Below are 23,106 nucleotides of genomic sequence, written 5' to 3'. Positions count from 1 at the left end.
CTGTATCCATGTATATTACAAAGCAACACACCCACAATCTTGCATGGCCAACATGCTATTGTTGTCCCTAATTTTTAAGCAGTTAGTGTTGTGAGGATAGGCTTAAGGTTTATTAAATCCCTCCAAATATTCTATATTCTAGTGCATTACATTTCTTACAAATCGCACAAAATTATTGTGAGATAGAGTAACAGACCGTCCAAGGTCACTGTAGCAACTTTGAACTTCCTTTATAGTAGCTTACCGCTGGAGTTTCCAAGCAAATAGCTAAGGACATAAACAAACTACAATAAAATACATTTGAATGACAACATTGAATCTGTATTATTGGTCCATTCCAACCAGTTGACATAAAGCATTTGTTTTGCACGAAACACTAAAGTAACCCCAAGAGCGTTAAATACAGTACAGATGTAATCACTCAAAATAGAGAATCAAATTTAAAATGTGATTCTCACAGTGAGTATCTCTACATACTACTTACAAAAGCAAAGAGTGTCTGCTCACTTATACTAGCACATAATTTCAGTTGTTTGAAAAAGCCCCCCCCCCCTGTGCACTCTAATTGAGTTGTGCAAAATTATAGCTAACGTTAATGGTGGAAAAGGTTTTAAGATGATAATCAAGATCATAATTTGGCAAGTGAGCTCAAATGGACAACATGTGTGTGTGTTTGCACATAGAAGTTAGCGGTAGCTGAGACTTAAAACATCTATATTTACATAAGAAAAATACAATTAGAATTATGGCCCACAAAGAGTGATAAATACTTTTCTTTTCCTGCATCCAGCTATGTGAAGTCCTTGGAGACAGCCTCTATGAAATTGGGTGCTGACATGAGGATGGTGAAGGTACAAATGATGGAGAAGAGCGAGAAGGCCACCAGGCACAGACGGTCCACCACTGCTGCTGCAAACTTCCACTCACTGCTAATGGCCTCAGCCTCATCCTGATTACGGAAGCGCTGGGCTATGTAGGTCACCTCCTCCAAGATGCGCTGAATCTCTGGTGGTGGGATCCTGACTCCCATCCCCGCACCCATTCCCAGAACACTGGGGGGCTCAGCCTCTTCACCAGGGGAGCAGTGAGCGCGACCCCCCAGTGCTACACCAGAGTCGCTGGACGGTGGGCAGTGTGGAGTCTCCATTGGATGGTAGTTGCCAAAGTAGAGGCTCATTGAACCGTTGGAGGTGCCTGAGGTGCATGGTGGGCAGGACGTTTGGGAGAGAGGAATGGAGAGACTTGGAACGGCGCCCATTTCGATAGAGTTGCTGCTGGAATGGTGCTGGGTAGTATGGCGGTGCTTGTAGCCAGGACGCCTGCGCTCATCGCCAGGTTGCTTCATCCGCAGAAACCAAGCACACCAGTTCAACAGGACCACCCGAACCTAAACATGTACATTGCACTCATGGAAAATTGTGTTTTTGAATTCATTCACTTTGTTTACACAACAACAATCAATTGCTCTCATCTCATCTTTAATGATCAAAGAATAGTAACAATTTGCAAACCTAACTGAAAGTAAATTTTCACCAAGCAGGATCCAGTTGGTGTGAGTAAAAATCATGCGGCTTTATAAAACTTAAATCAATTTGCCAAACTATTATTGAGACAGATTTTTATGTAAACTATCAATAGAACACTTTGATGATGTCAGATTTATTTGTTAAACAAATTCTTGCTACGTAGCGTAACAAGCTGTCCAAAAATAAGGCTTAATACAAGTCCACTTGAACATTAAACAAAAAATGATCTGAATCAATGGTCATCTATAAAATCACATTCTCTCTCTCTCACTTTCTCACTTCCGCCCATATTAATGATATATCTGCTCGAGGTGTCTTCTCATGATTGAGTACATGTTGGCTTATCTGAGTCCGCCTGCCCCGAATGCCTGGGATGGCAAATCAAGACCAAAAAGTAAAATCCTTCCCACAGTTTGGCTTTAGCTATAGTAGGTTCTGGGTTTCGCCAAGTAAACAAAATCCCGAAGCTCGTATACCTGCAGCCGAAGCATCTGTGGCTAAAGCCAAACTGTGGCAGGGTTTTAACTTTTGGACCTGGATGTTCCATATCTGCCTAATGAGGAGAGTTCACAGGGGGAAAAAAATCTATCACTTACCCACTTGGGCATCTTGCCTCCCTGAGGGTCATGGTGATGAAATTGCAGGACGATCACAGTCACCACCACTGACATTCCAACTATCATCATGGTGCTGGCAAAGTATTGAGCTGGAAGACACACAACAAATGTGAGCATACTTTCTGGGGATTCAAATCTCATGGTAAAAGACCTATCTTAGGGTGCTGTTGAAAATAGTTAATAGCCACATTCAATCATTTTAATTAAGAGGGCAGTTAGACTTGTCCTTCAGCCATTTAAAGCAAATATTATGCTTGGTTGGGTAGCCATTTAGCTATTTAGACTGTATTGTTAACGTAATACCTCTCAGACAGTGTCACATTGGAGAAAACAATATTTAGAGGTCAGTCAGCATTGAATAACACATTTATCACAATGCATGTGTTAATACTGCTGGCAGAAATGCTCCAAGGCTTGTGGTTAATAATGTCAAAGCGATGACTGACAGAATCAATAGTCACTTTGCTTTGATGGGCGGAGCCATATTGCAACAGCGTGTACGTGCATATAAATAGCTCAGCAACATGATTCCACTGTGTCAGGTTGTTTTCCTGTGGGTGATTCTGTGTATATGACAGAGTCACACATAAATAGAACCTACCGATGAGGGGAACTGAGTCAGAGGTGGCCGGCATGATCTCAGCTACCAGAAGCATGAAAACAGTTAGCGAAAGCAGCACGGTGATTCCTTGCAAAAAAAATACAGAGACAAGGCATAAGGAGCATACCATAAGGAAAATGATTAATGTGAGGTAAACAACTGATGCGTGAAATTATTCTTGAAATTACTTATGGTCATAGTCAGTTATCTTCTCAAAACCACAGTAATTTGTCAGGGAGAATGCTCAAGGAAGCTTAGCCCTCCAGAAATCTGTCAAATTCATGTTAACTGGTGACTGCTCATCCACATGCGGCAATCCGTCAAAAACCGCGGATGGAAGTCCCCTTAGAAATTCAATTATTCCAAGCGGTTTTACATGCATGTATTTATGACTCGATACATGATTTATGAGAATGTTTGCATACACATATGAACACACAGTATTGCATGCTTCGTACTTAAATGTAGGTTGGAAATATTCAATGCCGTCAGCATTTCTTCTTGAAAAAAAGGGCATTTTGACCCAACTTGTTCAGTTAAATGAATAACCAAAATTTGGGTTGTCCCCCATATTATATTATTATTTTCACCCAACTATTTTTAGGTGAGGTCCTGATTGAGCATTCCCAAAAGATTTAGATGTTCAAGGATGGAACGAGGTTCCTTCACAAGAAACTGACAAGGTTTCACACTCACGCTGTCACTGAGTAGGAACTCAACCCGGCATGGGTAGGCAACTCCGGTCCTTGAGGGCTGGTGTACTGCCTACCCATGCACTACTCCATCAGTAACCCTGAATTATTTGAATTTTTTTTTTTTTGCATCATCAACTACAATTATTAAATCTAGGTTTGACTCGAAATATTTTCGAGACAACCCACACGATGGAACATCAATGTCACTCTCACTTGACAAAATGTGGACAGAAATTCCAAAAGGCACAGTTCTAAATCTAAAGTCTTCCCAGAAACGACAAGGTTACATCTACAAAGCCATGGCCAACTCCCAAATTCTTAATTGCTCACATCTATGTATCATCTCACCTAGAGAGATCTTTTCTCCTGAGTCAGCAGGCAGCAGGAAGACCAAAAGAGCTAAGCCAGAAATGAGCACGCAGGGAATGAGCAAATTGAGGCCGTAATAAAGCGTTCTGCGGCGCATGGTGACTGTGAAGGTCACATCAGGGTAGGGCTCCTTGCAACAGTCGTAGTATAGCTCATTGCGCTTGACTGGGACACCTGAGGGACACAGGGAGAACCAAGTGCAAAAAACATTAACACAATCATCCCATCTGTCCGTCTAAACAGCCATATGGGTGAAAGAAGGATGAATGGAGAGATGGGTCACACAATTAAAGAAATGTATCACATTGCATGCAACAGCCTTGGTTTTGTCGATTATTAGCCATGGCACGAATAGTGAAACATTGGAATGAAGAGAAGCAAATTCTCATCATAGTAACCTATTAATCGCTAAGGGATGTTTCTATTTCCTCTCACGTACTACATGCCTGTCAAGCTAGCAAAATACAAAGCAACTTACCCACAAGATCCCACTCGCCATTGGGTATGTAGGTGGATGTGTCCACATCCAGCATCTGAAGATCCAGCAGCCAGCCATTGTGTGTCCAGGAGCCAAACTTCAAGTCACACTTCTGGACATCAAAGGGGAACCAGCGCACGTCAATGTAGCAAGTGCTCTTCAAGATGCCGGGTGGGATGTACTGGCAGTAACCCGAAGCATTCACTAGAACATTGGTGTGGAAAGTGGCATCGAAGCGGTCATCCGCACTGGGAGGAGAGTAACAAGTGAGAATTATCTGTACTATGGAGACTCCATGAATACATCAAAAGCTAAAATAGCTTGAAGTGATGTGTTTGCAAGGTTTAAGTAAGAGGGTGAACGAGCTGGTAGCAGGTGTGGTAATGAGCAGCAAGAGCGGGCAATAACAGGACGGGAGGGGCAGGAGCAGAGAAAGAGAACTGTCCAAGGTTCTGATCAGTGCCAGGCGTGGCTGAGAACAATTGACGGAAGGAAAATCACTGGTTGGATGGCAGGTGGCATGGGCACGTGACAAAATCTGCCTTGGCTTGCCTTTGAATGCCTCAATGCACAGCTGACAATTTTTTTCTCAGAACTATCAACACCGTTAAGGCTCAGACCCACTGTCAGCTCTACATATGAATGAAAAGCACACGCAATGCATCCACACTCAGATCCCAAACTTGAGAGATAATTTGCTGGATCCGACTTGAGCTTCATTCACAAGCCCAGACAAAGGAAAGCATGAACTGCATCTCGGCGCAATACCTGGAAGGACCCCCTTTTATTTGACCCCGCCCCTAGTCAAAATGAGTCATATAATTGTGTTGTGATTTATTCTTCTTCCATGCGTGCCACTATCAGCTGGAGGTAGTAAAATGGGGTGACAGAGGCAAAACCACGTCATGAATTATTCAAGCTTTTATTATTGAAAGATTTATTTAAACCGAACGTGTTCACATCCTTGTAATCCAGGGAACGTGGTGTGTGTAGGAGAGCGCGCATACTTGTGGTGCGGACAACTTTTGTCTTCAGCCTAAAAATAGCAGCTATGAATTCATTTGGATCGTACACATGAAAAAGGTGGGCTAATAAACCATCTGCTTTAACAATCAACTGTGGATTAGCTGTGAACACATAGGAGACCTTTTAAAGTCAGATATGCTCTTTTGTAAGTAACAAGCCTTGCCTTCCAGCACAGTCAGACAGAACACCGTAGGGCCTGCATTTGTGTCCAGTGCAAGAAATTGGAGTGTTCTTTCTTTTGGGATTTTCGTAGACATGCAGTTAGAAAGGAGCGTCTGTGTCATTGTGGGAGCGAACAACTTATTTCCCAGCCAATGCAAGTGATCCCTCTCATTCCCTTTAAAATCAGCATGCAAGAGGCATTGACACAATATTGAAACAATATTACGTTTGCCTACGTCCTTCGATTATGTACTCAGGCTGATATCAGAAAAAGCTGTCCGCCCGAAAATACTGGGCATCATAAGATGTGCTGAAAGTAATCATAAAAAAACATTGAAAAACTATTGAGGTTTTCAGTGAGAAGAATTTTAGTGCTGACATCAAGAAACAGAAGCATTTACAAATAATAATCAAATTAAACAAAAACTGCCGTCCGATTGTTAGTAATGTACAATTGGTAGTAATCAATTTGCAAAGTAAACCGGCCCGCTACACATTTTTGATTTGGCGTTTGCTTAAAAAAGCCACTTATTGACTGCCAACTATTCACTTTTTTTGTGCACTGGCCAATATAACCCTATTTTTTATTTGACGCAATCTGGTGGCATCTTTGTGTCAAGGATGCTGAGGTGAAGTGAAAAGTTTGAGTTAGACATAAGTAGTGCTTTCCCGCCATCATGTGAGATCCATAGGCAATTACAAAACTTTTGTAATTTTTTTGCCTTAGAATTTTGTGTGAGCTTGTTGATCTACTTCTACATACATACAAAGATATTGACCATATCCCCTTTTGACAACTAGCACATCTGCCTTGCAGCAAAAACTCAACAACATGTAATTGAACTAAATACTTTGAATTGCTGTTAGGCGTGAAGGGGAGAGTGAATGCTGACTTATCTGGAGTTTAGTTAGTGCCTGGATACCACGTTGTACCTTTGTTGATACCAATGTTAGTTGTTTACTTCACTTTAGTGCTTGGCAGCATTTTTTTTCTGAGGGGGGCATTTTTCAATGTTTTTGAAATGACTGAACTGAAATGAGTTTGCCCAAGTTCATGATTTCACAGTTGAGAAATAAAATCGTTAGTCAGGAAATCCTGACATCTGGGCTCAGTGGTTAATGAGATGCCAAGAAGCCCACAGGCAAATAGGCTACAGTACAGTGATTTCCTACTTTCAAGTGTGACATATTTATAGTAAGAAGGGAGCATATACGGCAAATGAAGCGGGCTAAATAGATTATATCACATCATCATCTTCCTCAAGTCATCCACTGTAAGAAATGTGGAAACATACAGCATGGGATCATTTTGCTGAAATAATGTTGCATTACACAACTGTTGCTGCATGTTGATTATTTTGTATTAATATGCCAACCGATGTAATTTCACATGAGCTTTCATGTGTTATTATATTGTTAATTGTCCAGTCAGTCAATATATGACCAATATATGCATGGAAAAAAAACAACAATAACAATGGACTGTACGTATTATTTCCGCATTTGGGGTACGGAGGCTAGACTAACATAGCGATAGCACCAAACTCTTTAAAATATACTCACAATCTGCTGAAATTGTGTCAAGTCACCATAAATGACATATTGGAGTTCAACATTTACTGTACCTTAACTTGAGCTGGGCGTACTTTAAGTAACGGATTGATCGTCAGTCAAGTGAAACCACAAAGGAGGTCATATACAGTAGTTTATGTACTAAATTCCCACAAGGGCCATCTTGTGTGGCAAAAGCAAGAAACACAGATGAGGAATCAGTTTATGGCCAGTTAATTGCCATGTGGTAGGAGGGTCCAGTTATGTTGAGCAACATAATTGAGGGTAAACAGCAAAAAAAAAAAAAGTGCAGAATCTTGAACCACTATGTCAAGCATAGCCGCCATCAGTTTGCATCCAAAACCATCACAGAGTCAGATAAAAATACACTGTTCATTTGTTTATATCCTGATTTGGTTGAGAATGAATAGCCGGCTCATTGATCTAAAAAAGTATCATAATAGTAATTTAATGGCTGGAATAATTTCAGATCAGATGTATTTCATCTAATTATGCCATCTGACCTGATAGCTCCAACAGGTCAAAGGGCATGTGAAGTCAGCATCCACTATTCAAAACAATGAGATTAGAGTGGTGCTGAATGCTCTCTGATGGGATAACAAGTACCATAACAGTGTGTCTTATGCCTGTGGTGGTATTTGTGTTACAATTAACTGGCTGATTTTTTTAGTACAGCTCTCTGGCTCATCACACTGCACACCTGAACTTGACTGAATGACCATATCACCAGTTAGGATGTCAGTATTTGCATTCCATATTATAGCTGAAACTGTACTTTTTTATTTCTCCTAAGGAGCAAAACAAATCAAAGGCTAAAGCAAAACAAATATTTTCTCTCCACAGTCATGATGGTTAATTGCCGAAAACAAAATTGTATTGTCCTTGACAGAGATAATAAGTTCATTTGCAAATAAAATTGACTCATTGAGCAAACCTACTGTAAGATGATTACAAGTATCTAAACTAAGGATAATAACAAAAAAAAAACATAAATTTCTAAGAGGAAGAGTCAAAAGTTGATAAATCTGCAAGAAAACAAAATGGGAGAAACTTGTGAATATAGTGACTGCTTGACAAAATCAAATTCTGTGGAGGGTATGATTTATAAACAACAGGTAGAAGAGTTCAGATGATAAAATAAAGAAGAAAATTGAATAGAGTGAATCCCGGTAATGACAAAAAGATGAGTCATGAAAGAAAAATGCCAAATGCGAGGAGCAGTGGTGAAAAAAGATGGATGAATGAGAGAATGAGGCAGGAAAGGTTCCGGGTAAAGGGTTGAGATGGGGAAAGAGAGCAGCAGGATTAGGATGGTTAATCCGGCAGGTCTAAAAGCTGAGCTTTAAATATTTGGGTTAATACACCCAAACCTTTGTTCTGTCCTTGTGCTCCCTTTGACATAAGTGAAATAGAACTGGGACTTAAATACACAGTAGCAACAGTTTTGTTTAACTAAAATGAAATGATCTCATCCCTAAAGTACATGTGTGTTATTTAATCAGCATTTCAGGGTTATTAATGTTAAAGCAACACTTGTCCGGATGTTTAATATACACTCCCAGACATTTGAGTCAGCAATCATTTATTTTCTCTGCTGCGTAAGTAGTTTTTCTCACATGATCTCACACTCTCATCCGAGACAATTGGATTTTTAAAATATCAACCCTTTGCTCTGCTTTTTCTCCAAAGAGAAAAAAATTCGGCACATTATTTTTTATTACTACCCTTGTCCAGAATGAGACCAATAATAATCATGCTCTTCATAAGAGATTATTTGGCAGCTATTTCTATTTCTATGTCGGGATTAAGAAGAGCAGATAGTAAAATAGTGCCGAATGAGAAGGATTAGACTGTAATTGAAAAAAAAAGTATTTTTAAAAGCCCATTTTTATGACAGAGAAACTACACGATACTCACATTCACATTAATGTGGGGGTAAAAAAACCTCCCTCCGGATTAGAAAACACTTGGTAACGATAATAATTTGCATCATCTATTTGTTTTGCTTCAATCCCCTTGATTTAAAACAAGATAAAGCTGCAGTGTGCGAGAACAAGGAAGAGCAATTGAAGACAATTTGAACAAGACATTAAGATAATTACAAAGTCAGCCTATTAGCGCGGAAAAAAATCTATTTAGGATTAGAGGTCTTAATGAATGTCTCAGAGGGATTTGGACAAACATGTCTTTACATTAATCTTCAGTACTGTGGTTGTGTCTAAGCAAAGATTCACGTCAGTTCCAGTCATCATTGCCCCCCCCCCTCCAAAAAGCCAATTTTATCACTTAGTTTTGTCAATATTTATCTTCTTCATGCTTCTATTTATTGCCATATATTATAATGCTTTATAATCAGTGGTGTTTGCAATATGATTATGTAATGTCCATGAAAAAAATCAGCAATGATGTACAGTTCAAATAAACCTGCATTTGCCTTCCTGCATATGAACAAGTGCATACATGATGCTAGTGCATGTACGTAAATGAGCCTGCTGGAAGAAGGAAGAAATCTGACCTGTTGTAAAGAAGGATGTCAGGAGTCCAGATCTGGTCTGAAGGGAATCGAAGGTTCTGGACACCAGGGTAGTTTTCTGGGTTCCAGCTCAGGTAGATATCAGTCCAGTACTGAGAGACAGAGAGATATTCTACTTCTATATGACATTTATTTGCATGGTTGTCGTAATGCTTACATAGGCGAATGAAAAGGGTCATATCTTTCTAGGAGTGTGTTTCCACGATCTTTCATTCAGGGAAAGATGCTGATGGTGCACAATCTTGTGAGGGCCAGTAAAAATTCAAAATACAATTTTCATGCACGTATGCTTTTCTTTCAGAGGTGATTTTATGCTTGGCAGCTTTAATTTTATGGCCTGAAACTGTAACTTTTGGTATTGCAGGTTCTGACCAGTATATTAGGGTTGAGCACTGTATAACTCACGAAGGCTCATTTGTATTGGAAACAAGTGTTCACCATAGACAGCCAAGACCCTTGCAAATGTATGATGCTACACCATACGGACACAAATTGAAGTATCAGTGATGTTATTCTGGATGAATGGACATAATAAATCCCATAGACATTTTGTACAAAATTTTTGCAGTGACTCACCAGCTGCAGCCAGGCGTTGGTCATCAACACTTGGTTCTTTTCATCCTGACACCAGAGAGAGAACATCATGAAAATAATTTTTTTACACAAATGTGATGCAACATCTTGAGGAATGTAATTCTTTCAAATTGTGTTTATTGTGCATTGTTTTATTTTATTTATTTATTTACTTGTTTGTTTGTTTGTTTGTGCAGTTTGCTTAACTTGCAAGTTTCAATTGAATGCATTATTGCTAACATCCTTTTCATTTGGCTAAGTTATCCACAGAGAAATACAACTGAATAACAATTCAATGTTATAGTACCAAATGAGTTTACAGTTTTATTTGTCTTGCTTTATAGATGCTTTTAGATTACACCGGTGGGACAAATCTTTTGCATTTTTACTACATTCTAGGTGAGACTGTTTTCATTTGTAAATATATTAATTATACATTTGTGAACACTTTAAAGTCTTCAGTTAGTCTATAATGTATATTTTTAGGACGGTGGAAGGAAGCGGTCAGAATTAAAAAAAAATAGAACAAACATGGGAGAATATGTCAACTACGCTAAGGAGAGCTTGAGCTGAGATAACTACTATATTACCATGCTGCCCAAGAAGCAATGCAGTTTTGTATATTTTATGTACTGCAGGGAGTGTAATTGTCAATGTTCCGAACACTGCATGCAGACATTTTCATGTTGCAATATTGAGAATCTGATCTGCATGCACTGTAAGGAAAACACAAAAGTTCTCCATGGATTTGAATACAGAATTTCAGGAAGTGAAATATTTATTTTCATTTTTATATTTTTTCGTGTTGCATCGGCTAATCCACCACATATATATTTTGACCTTTTCCTTTCAGGTTGAAATGTGGCACACTCTCCATCATGTCGGACAGCAGACGATGCAGATGTTGGTGCATTGCTTAATGTCAGTCTCTTCAGAGATTTATAACTCGTCTGCTAAAGCATCTGCAATACGTCTTGGAAGTCAGCTTCTGAGGATGTGGGTATTGCGACTTCAAATAATGATGTAATTTATATCATCCTTCATGAGATGAGCACACAGACCTTTGAAGCCCTAAATGACTGCCCCTCAGACATATTTCTCATCCAATTAAGCCCTCTTGAAGACCCACCATCTTGGTTCTCCGGGTCTTGCTGTTTCATGCATTTTAGACTCTGGTGGGTCTCATCACCAAGGGAGACGAGACTCAATACAGGCTGGAGGTTGACCTTCTGACCGCGTGGTGCAGGGACAACAACCTCCTGCTGAACGTCGACAAGACCAAGGAGATTGTCGTTGACTTCCGGAAGGGTCACGCCCAACACCTGCCGCTGACCATCGACGGTGCTGTGGTGGAGAGAGTGAGCAGCGCCAGGTTCCTGGGGGTGCACATCAGTGAGGATCTCTCCTGGTCCACCAACACCGCGTCGCTGGCGAAGAAGGCCCGGCGCCGCCTGTACTTCCTTCGGAAACTCAGGCGAGCGGGGACTCCTCCGGCCGTCATGACTACGTTTTACCGCGGCACCATTGAGAGCGTCCTCTCCAGCTGTATTGCTGTCTGGGGTGGCAGCTGCACTGACCAAGACTTGAAGGCCCTGCAGCGCATTGTGAAAACGGCTAGTAAGACTATTGGTGCTTCTCTCCCCTCCTTGAAGGACATTTACACCTCCCATCTCACCCGCAAGGCGACCAAGATTGTGAGTGATGTGAGTCACCCCGCTCACCCTTTGTTTGAACTTCTGCCCTCTGGGAGGCGGTACAGGAGCCTGCGCTCCCGCACCACCAGACTTTCCAACAGCTTCGTACTCCAGGCTGTTAGGATCCTGAACTCGCTCCCCCTTTCAGCGTAGCGTCCTGTTCTTGCTGTGTGCTCACTGGCTCGGTTTTGCCCCTCATATTCAATGGGTTATTGGTCTGTTTTTATTCATCGCTCATTTTATTTTATTTATTATTTATTATTTATGGTTTGTGCCTACTTGTTTTTGTTTTGTGTCGCCTACTTGTATGTCTCGTCACCGTGGGATGGAGGAAACGGAATTTCGGTTTCTTTGTGTGTCTTGACGTATGAAGGGATTGACAATAAAGCTGACTTTGACTTTGACTTTTTGACTCTTGTACTCATTGACTCTTTTCAGTTTAATAGCACATGGGTGACGTGAACTACCTCTGCTCATTGGTCGAACAAATGTGACATTTCTGTGTGACTAGAATTTTTGAAGATACAGTTTATGGATAGAAACCACAAAAATAAACATGTTTATCTAACTATGCTGTTGCTATGCCTTAGTTCTGAAGACTGCAGCATTGTCTTGCTGCCCTACTAAATCTTGTCTCAAAGCCACAGTTATTTCTCTACCTCCTTATTCTTGTTGTTGTTTCTTAGTGTGTCATGAACTGAATAATGTCTGGCTTTCACAATTCTTCTCGCTACTTTTTTGTATTAAAAGCTGAACACTCCAAGCAAAGGAAAATAGAGCAGACTCATGCACATCTTCAGTAGAAAAGCAGTTTAGCTGTCAATTTTGCTTTTTTTGAGGAACAAATGCAAAAAAACCCCAATAGTCTATCCACTTTGCTGAAGATAATGCCGAGCCACGTAACCAATGTAATTTCCTTAGAGTGAAAGAAAAGAGGCCCTGCAGGCATAAGCACAAGAACTGCAGTTTCTGTCCATTTTGACAAAGAAGAATCAACAGAACCACTTTTCTTCTTCTGTAAGAAGATGGGAATTGCAAATCAAAATTTAACCTTGCACAGTAATTCAATTCACTGTTGGTCAAGGTCACTGTTGTGGTTATCCAGGATTGTTTCTGGGCTGTCTCATTTAGACTAGCAACTACTTTTAAGAACTTTGAATTAGAGCAAAAAATGAATGGAGGTTAAGAGATTATTGCTATATGAACATATTTGTGTGTGTAGGGAGGGGGATTTCGGGAAAATGTCTTTCCCTGAGTCAAACCGTTCATGTAACATGAATTCATGATTATGTACATCGCTGGCGTCGGACGGAATTCTTGTATCTCCAGAATCAACACTTTTTAGAAGACCCCAAAAGTGGCAGTTTTATCCAACCGTTAACACTGCATCGTGTACAAAAGCAAGCCATTTTCAACAATTTAGATTGGCCAATAAATGTTAAAAGTAACACATCTGAACTGACCAAAAGTATAGATTTTTGAAAATATAGTATATGAAATTCACCAAAATGTGACATGAGGTTTTGGCCTGACACCAGCGACATTCAAGGTGTATATGCTGTTGATGCTTTATGATTCACTCCATTTGATTTTTTTTTTTCCACATCATACAAGAGAGCAAAGCTTGATATTCACACAATGCAATATTGCGTTTGATTTGATTGTTACAGACTTTCACTGTAAATGAGTAATTTAGAGGGAATTTATGAAGAGAAGTTTAACATTCAATGCCACATCTTTCATGGCATATGCCTGGCAAATAGGTTCTAACATGTACTGTTTATGCTCCTCACCACATCTATTATCTGCAGAAGAGTGAAGCCCAGCTCCACCAGGATGGCAGCTGAGTCATTGACCACTGGTCTTTCCAGTCGGTTGTAGTTAGCAAGCAACTCCTTGTAAAGTCTCCTCTGGTACTCTCCTTGCAGAGATCCTGGGGACCAACAGGAGCGAAGTTACACAAGGTAGCTAATTTCCCTAATACAGCAAAGCTTATTTTATTTGTTTATTTTCATTTTAACAGCGTCACTTAGACAACTGCACAAAACAGTTCAGCTCGGCTTTCCATGGAGGAATTCCTCCATTCGGCAACCATCCCAATTGCAATTATAGTCAGCTGGATGGCAGAAAGAGCAAGTCAATCCTAGCTTTGTGAAGAGTAAAAGGAGCGCGCATGTCTTCAGCCTGGCAGGGTGCTGATCGGGCCATTAATGCCCAAATGGGAAGCGTTATGGCAAGTTAGTGTTCGAGGTCAGACAAAATAGAGCAAGCTACCAGAGTCTAGTCAGCACATAATATAAATCGGCATTTAGGAAAATATCTTAAATTACATATCAAGGTCAAATATAGATTGCATGGGATTTTTTTGTGTGGCACAAATGATTAAAAAGGATATTGAAACTATTAATTGATGCAGAAAGATTTAAGAAATAATCAGTGGCAGTGCAAGTAAAGCCATAAATGTGCTTATTTTTGCACAATGTATTCAGAGACCAAATGATGAGCATGTGTTTTGACACGGTGTGAACTGAAGTTCACAGAAACATAAAAAAAATAATAATAGTAAAGCAGTCATTCGTAGGGGGTATTAGTGATCCTGCTGCTGCCTGACTCATGCAATTGTGCTGGTGAGGAAGAAAGTATTCAGTCTTCAATGCCCGAACAAGCCATGTGTGGCTCACGCCAGGCACAAAGAAAAGCACCCCAGTTTATTCATTTTTAATAAATATCTCAGTCATGAATTTTCTTTTTATTTTGAATTTGATGCCTAAAACATGTTAAAAAAAATATGAAACAGGAGCCACAAATGATGGGGACAATTGAGGAATGCTTAAAAACATTCCAGAGGTTAACAGGTTGGAAACAGGTGAGTGTCACGATTGGGTATAAAAGGAGTATCCCTGGAAAGGTTCACAGATGCACCAACTTCTCCAACTGCCTCGTCCTCATTGGCAAACTTCACGTCATTTGCAAGTGGAGCTATTCTAGTTCCTTGAAAATGTACTTTGCACGCACTAATCTCTTGCATCTTCATGCCATGTCGGTCTCACTCTGCACCGATTTTAAAGGGAACTAGTTGAGTTGCTGCATTGGATGGCAAACAGGTCAGCTGCGTTCCTTCCCACATTGCACAACAGCACAAGTAACTTTTTGCCTAGCCTTCTAGGAGAAAAAAAATACATTTCCACTGATTCAAACAGTTTGACTGCACGAGATTTGCGCTGAGCATGAATATAGGGCACTAAATGTCCATGACCTCCGATCCCTCAGGCGGTGCTGTATCAGAAAACCTGTAACATTGAATAAAGGATTTTGCCACATGTTGTCAGGAACACTTAAAAAAGAAAATTCCAGTGTGATGTAAATGACCCTGAATTGGACCCAGAAGTAGACAGGGCACAGAAGTGGCAAAGTAGAATGATTTATGTACACACTCGAAATTAGCCAACAGGCAGTGAAAGGCACAAAGTAACAACAAAGAACAAGGCTGGACGCGTTACTGGCAGAGCGCACAACGAGTGGTATGGGAGTAGACTTGTTCTGGCAACGTGTGACTGAGCAACCAGAGTAAATATGAAAAACAAAAGGCCAGGCCCAACCTATCAAAAAATAAATGACCCAAAGTTAACACAGTTTGTCACTTAATGCAAGTTAATACTCGACCACTCTAAGCAAAGGTCATATGTATATGAACCTTCTCAGATGGACAAAGTGGAGAAGTAGGCCGCACCGTTGTTCGGCAAGTCCACGTCTCTAATTGCTTTTGAAATCAAAGATGTCATAACCTCCAGGTCAAAGAGGAAAAAGGACTATCCCGAATGTTTTCAAATTCAAAAGCCTCTTTGCATCTGTATGGGGATATGTTTGTGCCCATGACATGTGTACTTTGCACCATTCATGCTGAAAGCTACATGAAGGTTTTTGGAACAATGTATGGTGAGATCCAAGCAGTGTCTTTTTAAGGGACATTCCATCTTATTTCAGTAAGACAAGCCACATTCTGCATGTGTTACAACAACGTGGCTTCGTAGTAAAAGGGTGCGGGTACTACGTTAACTGGCCTGTCTGTAGTCCAGACCTGAAATGTGAAATGAAATGAAAATGTGTGGTGCATTATGAATCGCAAAATATGACCTTAGAGACCAAGGACTGTTGAGGAACTCATGTACATTCAGAGAGAACAGCAAAGAATTCCACCTTTAGATCTTCAACAATTAGTGTCCTTTGTTCTCAAGTCTTTAAAATGAAAAGTGACAAATGAACTTATTTGGAACATATTGCAGACATCTAATTTAAAAACTAATGAATATTTGCCCCCCCCCCAATCTTGATGGAATCAGGTTTTTTTTTCTGTCAATCAGCAAAAAAGCTTCACTCATCCAGAATGCATGATAGTGATAGGCTGTAGGGAATATTGAATTATATAATATCTAAAAATACCAATTCTGGGAGAAACATACACTCACTAGCAGCCGTAACTTCAAGCCACCCAGTAAAGCTACACAACATTTCATTAGAAATTAACACCTGAGGTTGTACAACTTTAATGTGCTAAAAAATATTTGTAGCCAGTCAAGTCACTCAAAGCTCCAAATGATCTTTCAGCTCTTTGGTAAAAAAATCGTTTTAAATCTACGCAAAGCATCCTCTCAAAATTAGGACTGGTCGGGCAAGATGTGTACCACTGCCATTTTAGATAAGCTTCCCTAAATTATATACTCAAAACATCTCTTGTTTAGTTTAAAGAGAATGAGTATTCATTTAAACAAATGGCCATCTTGTCACATTTGAACGGAAACAACAAAGTCTAAGTTAGAAATGCATCAACTCGATCTTAATGGCAATGACACTGCACTCATTCATACGTAGAATATGGGCTGAATGTTTAGAACATAGAATCCTAAAACGGTCTTTAATGCTCCATACAGGTTGAGGAGTGTGTACTGGAATTGGATCAGAATACTGCGCGTAAAATTAGTTCTGATTTAATAAGCAGCGCTAGAGCACCTCTGGGCACTAAAGCAAGCCCAAGGGTATCAGCACCACAGCAGGGGCTGTGAGGCAGAGGCGCTTTTAACTTTGTAGCACCGTACAAAAATGCACATTTCTCATGCTCCTTCAGTACAATGGTTTCACTGACCTTGTTTGACTTTATGATGCAACCGATGACAAAGGTGATATGGAACACATGAAATTGTGAGAATTTCAGGGAAACCTCACTGAAACATCAGTTCTACATACAGATCTATTACATAAGTGCCAAACATTCAGCCTAATCAACAGTTACGGTTGTTTTTATTTTTTTAGAATGGTGCAGAAATTTTCAATGGCCTACAGTGTACTATAATATAATTTTTTAATTCCTTCTGTTTTGCTAAACATCTATGGGGACGGCATTCATCATTATGGTGGCATGCAGATTTATTTATTTTTTTGCTACTTGGTGTAAAAAGTTTGAGAAGCTCTCGGCTGAATGATATGATTCCATATTTATTCAAAAAGAGTCCATATACACGACCATACGAGTGAATAGAATAACTAAATACATTCAAATACAGTCTTTAAGTGCACTATGACTTTAAATGGCATTTTATTGTGCTGCCCTGTTGTTTAAATGCAGCAGGTAACCACCCATAGTGCACATCGTTGGAATCATAAGAGTTTTAAATGTCACATGAAAATTTAAAAAGGAAAAGTCAGAAGCTTGTTCTTATCTTCCCTAATCTCTACATCGGTTTTTGTCCCAACCTGATGCTTTATACATCACCAGTGTTGCGCATGAAGCTCTAATTTATGCAACCTCATTTTTAGTATATTTTGTTTGAGCATCCTCTCGTTTGATCTCATTCTCTCCTCTCACAGTCTTTCTGGCTGCCCTGAATCCACTTGCTTTTTTTTGTGTAATAAATTAAGACATTCCGTAGCCAATTGGGTTTTGGATTGAAATAAACGACGAGCCAAGAAAAACACGATTGGCACCATTTCCAATTAGTTTGCGTCACCTAAAAATGAATGCAAGGAATTTAGTAGGATCTCTTTTTATGCAATGTGTGTTTCTCCTGCATGTTTGTTTGGGGGTAATCAGGCCATAATTCTCTACTGCTGTCAAACAACTCGGCGATAACGTTTGACTTTGAGACATGCTCATCGGAGCTGGTCTACCCAAAAACAGACCGCCACAGGGACCCATTCTCCCTTTCTCAGGCTCACACACACTCATATCTCATGAACACACACTGAAAGACAAAGACACAGGAATGTCTGATGTTTTTGTGTCTGCGCTTAGTGGCGCTAAACCCTCTCAGGCTTTAGCGTCTCACACACATTTATTCGCTGACTGTAAATTAGTGTATGTAAATTCCAAGCGTATTTTACAATAATGCAATGCAATATTGTGTGGAAAAAATATACTTGGAAATATGTTTTAAAAGTAACATTACTGGTCCAGCACTGTTCTTGAATTGCTGTATCTATTTAGTAAAGACATAAGTGTCAAATTGAAATCTTTGCCTCTCTACCACTTACTTAGTCATTATCACACCTCTATTTAGTCCATTCAGGCTTTGCTACATCTAAATTTGTCTATATCTGCATAAGTAAACCAAAGCTTGGAATTCATAAGGGTCACATGAATCATGATGAATAAACACAGTGGTAAACAATCGGCACAAAAAAAGAGAAAAAGTCATCCAATTACATTAAATCAACTTTGATTAAAGACACTGACACTTGGTTGCATAGGAGACATACAAATACTAAACGGATTTGATCGGATCAACACAAAACATGATGCCGCATTTGAAAAACATAAAAGAACATCGATCCTTTAGTGTTTTGGGCCAGCTTTCAAGACCTGCAGGGGGACGGGTTCTGCACAAAGAAAGCGCTGTCAGCCAACCCCTCCTTCGGGGGCTGCTGGTGAGTCAACCAAATGACAACTCTGCACATCTCCAGCTACTTTGGTGCAAATATGTGTTGGCTTGTGTGCAAGTGTGTATAAAAAGTAATGCAAATATTTCAATCCTGTGTGTAAAGGGGCTGAAAAATAAATTCCCAAAGCAGCCTTTGTTGTTTAATTCAAAATGGTGACACACTTTTGTTTGAGAAAGAAAAGAAACTGCACTTGAATACTTTGACCAAATAATGTAGAATACACTCACTGAGACCTTTATTAAGAACACTGATGCAAAAATAAGGTCAAGATAAGAAGATCGGAGGAGTTCTGCAATGAAGCTCTGCAGGTGTTCAGAATCTGCCATCTAAAACTCAGGTCATCTTGTTTGTTATCCAAGAGGAGAGGTGATAGTTGGGCACAAGTTGAATGAAAAACCATTTCAAAAGAAAACAGAGTTGAAGTGGAGTGAACATTTTTTGGCAGGTTAGAGGACCTGAAAGCAGCATCCTATGAAGCTGCCGCCAGATTAATACCTTCCAGAGTTGAAGTTGCCTACATTTAAATTTACAACTGCAACTGTGTATACAACGATTTCAAATGTAATGAATAAATGTGTCCTAGTTACAAAAACAAAAACAATCATTTAAGGACTTTAAAGAGAACTTTGTGCATTCAAACGTGAAAAAAGAAAAATGTGACAAGCAGAACATATGGACAAGTGTGCTAATAGCAATCATATAGGGGAGTTTTATAATCTATGGTAAGGGATCACAGCCCTAAAACCACTCGATGTTTAATCCTAATCCGGAAGCAAAGACCTCCAATGTGTCTTCAATTTTCATGCTATAACGCGCTCAGTCAAAACTGATGCTAGTGCTAACCCAACATGATACTGTAGGTGTCCAGCCTCGTCCAACAGTATTTCAGATCATTTATAAGGTGATTTAACTTCACTAGTGAAATGTTTGACATTTCAGACTCTGGAAGATGAAGGTCACAAGAGGTTTCCATTGCTTTGAGGTTCAAGAACAAGATAATGTGTCAATTTAAGTGTCATCATTGACTGAAGAGTGTCACATAAACCACTGTATGCCATGGGTATCAAACTGAACAGGGCATTCAATGTGCTAAGCTATATGTAGGCCATTAGTAAATAGCAAAGAGGCTCGGGAAGAGTCACTTATTGCTGACTAGGGGAACATATTAGTCTGCAGTACAGAATAAAAAACTGTAAAAGAGACACCAAGAGAGAGAAGAGACGTTGAATGGAAATGATAATATTACGGCATCTGGGCCAGGCAGATTTGGGTTTACGAGCGTCTGAACCTTCATGAGGGTCAAGAATAAAAGATCAATCCAAAAAGTTGTTGGATGCGAGTAAGCCCGATACCAAGCATAGGGCTGGTGGTCGTTTGAATCATATTCCCAAACTGAATACGAATGTTGTTTTGATGAGTCTGACTTTGAAAGTTACTTCAACCTCTATGTACAACTTGTGTTCAAAGAGTAGCAAAACCTCAGCGGTGAATAAGGATAAGAATTGAAAAACCTCTCTCTGAGGGTTGCTTTTCTTGCCTGATGATTCCTCTTGTCAATTGAATGATGGTGTCATAAGAAAGAAGAGGATTCTGCTTTGGAACTTTTCCAACATGGTGTCAAGGCAGAAGCACTCCAAAGCTTGCCTATATTTCATGTATAAAAGATAACACTTGGGCTATTTGGAGCACTTGCAAAACATTAGTTTCATCAAATGAGTGGGGATGTAATTGTATGATTATAATGTACAATGTACAGAAAAGATGAGTTTATATTGTTTGATTCATGAGTGCGTGTGGGTCACTTTTCTATTGCATCATCCTTGTGCCTGTCTCCACGAATGACCAATCAATTTCGGCTCAAATCAACTGCAACGCTACTGTAACAGTTTGATTTAGCGTGCATTGATTGCTCATGCCTGGAGAGCTGGTGCTGTAATGACATGCTCAAGAGGCAACCAGTTATCAGACAAGAGTGAATAGTCCACCATGCTTCCAGCATTCTGTCTGACTTTCTGTTTTAATTGTCAGCTTAATGGAACTCCAACCAACCACTTTCAGTCCAATAATCATCTTTCCTAAGGTAATGACATGTCCACTACCAACTGTCGTATCAGCCATGTACAAATACCGCCAAGATTTACAAAAACAGTGGTTGATTATTGAGGTTTTTGCTGTAGAAGCTTCTCCACATATTGCTTTTAAAGCTCTATTTACTATTTACCACCTTTAGCATCAAGTGGAGATGGAGAAGAGCATTGAATACGTTCTTAAAGCTGCCTCGTCTAAAAATCTTTTATCTAAAGATAAATTCATGAGTTAATGCTTTTTGGATGGATGGATGGATGGATGGATGGATGGATGGATGGATGGATGGATGGATGGATGGATGGATGGATGGATGGATGGATGGATGGATGGATGGATGGATGTGCAAGTGGGAAGTAGGCTATAGTATCATTGGTAGCAATAGTTGTACCGATTAATTATTATGAGTGACACTCTGATGAAGGCGGAAGTACAAGCCGAAACATGTCAGGTAATGCAACCTAAAATAATTTGTTTGAGATAAAAGAACCAGGAAAGTTATTATGCACCCTGTATGTAGAGTGTATGAAAGTTATATTTATGCCCAAACTGTAGACTGTAGATAAATTGTAGACTATACAGCATATTATGTTAATATCCATATTTTTAATTGTACATATCTAGGTATAACTTAATAGCATGTGTCCAGAATTGTTAATCAAATATTTTCTTAAGCATTTCAATTCAAAAGTATCTTGCACTTCAAGTGCAGGGATCATTATTGCTCAACTTTCAAAACTTGAAGAATACTCCTGGATTCCATGAATAACCATCACAAGTGTCGAATCGCCTTCATCTTCAATCCCCCCCCCATACTTGTTCCAACCTGTGCACTTACTGAACAGACCTTGAGCGTGCACTGTAAATAATTTGTTTGTGACATACATACCTTTGAAGAGGAGGGCTGTCCACATGTAAAATCCAACCGAACACGCAGCCCAAAACTTACAGCACCGCATCCTGGCAGGTTGGCACCGGCCCTGGCTACGGGCTCTCTGCTGCTGATGATCTTTGTCGTTTGGAGGGTGGCGGGAACAAGATACAGGAGAGAGGCGGGGTAAAGGGAGAAGAGGAGAAGAGTGAGCAAGAGAGGAAGGGAGGGGGCACCATGCTCGCTATTGACAATCCAGAACAAGTGAAGATTAGCGCGTTCATGAGACTTTACGATATTGCACAATGGAGCGCGCTTGTGGTGGTCGAGGTGCGATTTAAACTTATTTTGCCAGAAAATGTACATTAGGACTCATCCAAATAACATGATTCAGCTTTTAATCGTGTAGGTCAGAAATAAAGAAATTTAAAAAAAAAACTGGATAAACTGAAATAATTAGGATTTTTGTCAAAAATTAGCCAACCTGCAAATTTGCTTGGTGAGAAATCTGGTCGTTTTTCAAGAGCGGATATATCAATAAGCAAATATACTGTAGTATATGGCTCCACAACTGTGCACACCTAATAAATGGAATGTGGGTGTATTCAAAATAAACCAATAACCTTTAAACTCGTGATATATGAAATTCAGCAAAAAATAGGGATGTGGAGAAATGGGGGTATGGATGCCCTGACACATGCTCCTTTTCCCTTTAAAGTTTTTTAATTTTTTTTTTTTGTTTGTTTGTTTACCATGTGCTTAATTTTGAGAGTCTTTGGCCTTGTGACTGCAGGTCATATGACCTCCGCATGTTTTTTCCACGTCTTACCCCCGTTCTTCATATAACAAATATTTATCAGCATTTCAAAGAATGTCTGAGCCTTGTAAAAAATAAATAAATAAATTATCCCCAGTGAATTTGAGTGGGTGTCAATTTTACGAGGATTTTTGCTATTCGTAGGCCAGCCTGGTCCCTCCGTGTTGCGAAATAAAATATCCAATCTGGCCTGGCACCTAGGGAGTCCAAGCATATTTCAGGACAGTGACCCCAAAAGCCCCCCTGTCCCACTCTTGCTACTCTACCAGTGCTAATACTGTACCATGAAAATGTTGATAGTTTTATTTAATTAGCCTGTGTTACATTCTGCAGGTGTACTCATTGATATCAGTTAATTGTCACATAATATTTGCTCATGTTCACACTTCCAACATTTCTACCAAATATTGGTTGTTTTTATCATTATTGTAGGCCAGTGTGGCTCAGAAGCAGATGAGCTCTGGAGACAATTCCCAGCAGAACTAGAATCCAAGAAGCAATGAGGTGGAAAAACTCTTTAAATGTTCCTATCGACTCACTCTCTTCGACGCGGT

The 23,106-nt window shown here is 39.8% G+C and overlaps 1 protein-coding gene across 2 annotated transcripts; it reads right to left on the bottom strand.

Annotated features, from left to right (window-relative positions):
* Window positions 1-150: 150 nt before the first annotated feature.
* On the bottom strand, window positions 151-21,890 carry LOC119128722 (neuronal acetylcholine receptor subunit alpha-7-like). Of its 2 annotated transcripts, XM_037261438.1 has the most exons (9): window positions 21,754-21,890; window positions 13,640-13,779; window positions 10,156-10,200; window positions 9,562-9,671; window positions 4,287-4,534; window positions 3,788-3,982; window positions 2,745-2,831; window positions 2,123-2,232; window positions 151-1,387 (listed from the first exon to the last, which is right to left on the bottom strand). In XM_037261438.1, the coding sequence occupies exons 1-9, from the start codon at window positions 21,821-21,823 to the stop codon at window positions 791-793; spliced, it is 1,602 nt and encodes a 533-aa protein (XP_037117333.1). In that variant the 5' UTR covers window positions 21,824-21,890; the 3' UTR covers window positions 151-790. The 2 variants fall into 2 exon arrangements, with proteins under 2 accessions (XP_037117333.1, XP_037117334.1); XM_037261439.1 differs by lacking the exon at window positions 13,640-13,779 and having other exon boundaries at window positions 21,754-21,828.
* Between the last annotated feature and the right edge of the window lie 1,216 nt (window positions 21,891-23,106).

The sequence above is a fragment of the Syngnathus acus genome, chromosome 10, assembly GCF_901709675.1.
Source record: "Syngnathus acus chromosome 10, fSynAcu1.2, whole genome shotgun sequence".
Lineage (NCBI taxonomy): Eukaryota > Metazoa > Chordata > Actinopteri > Syngnathiformes > Syngnathidae > Syngnathus > Syngnathus acus.
Note: the sequence above shows the minus strand (reverse complement) of the source record. Positions and strands in the feature narration are given on the sequence as shown.

Excerpts from the sequence above, each read along its gene's own strand:
- LOC119128722 (XM_037261438.1), bottom strand. The coding sequence starts at position 21,823 with ATGCGGTGCTGTAAGTTTTGGGCTGCGTGTTCGGTTGGATTTTACATG. Across the intron at positions 10,201-13,639 it reads TTCTGCAGATAATAGATGTG|GATGAAAAGAACCAAGTGTT; the intron begins GTGAGGAGCATA and ends CTCTGGTGTCAG. Across the intron at positions 4,535-9,561 it reads GACATCCTTCTTTACAACAG|TGCGGATGACCGCTTCGATG; the intron begins GTCAGATTTCTT and ends CTCTCCTCCCAG.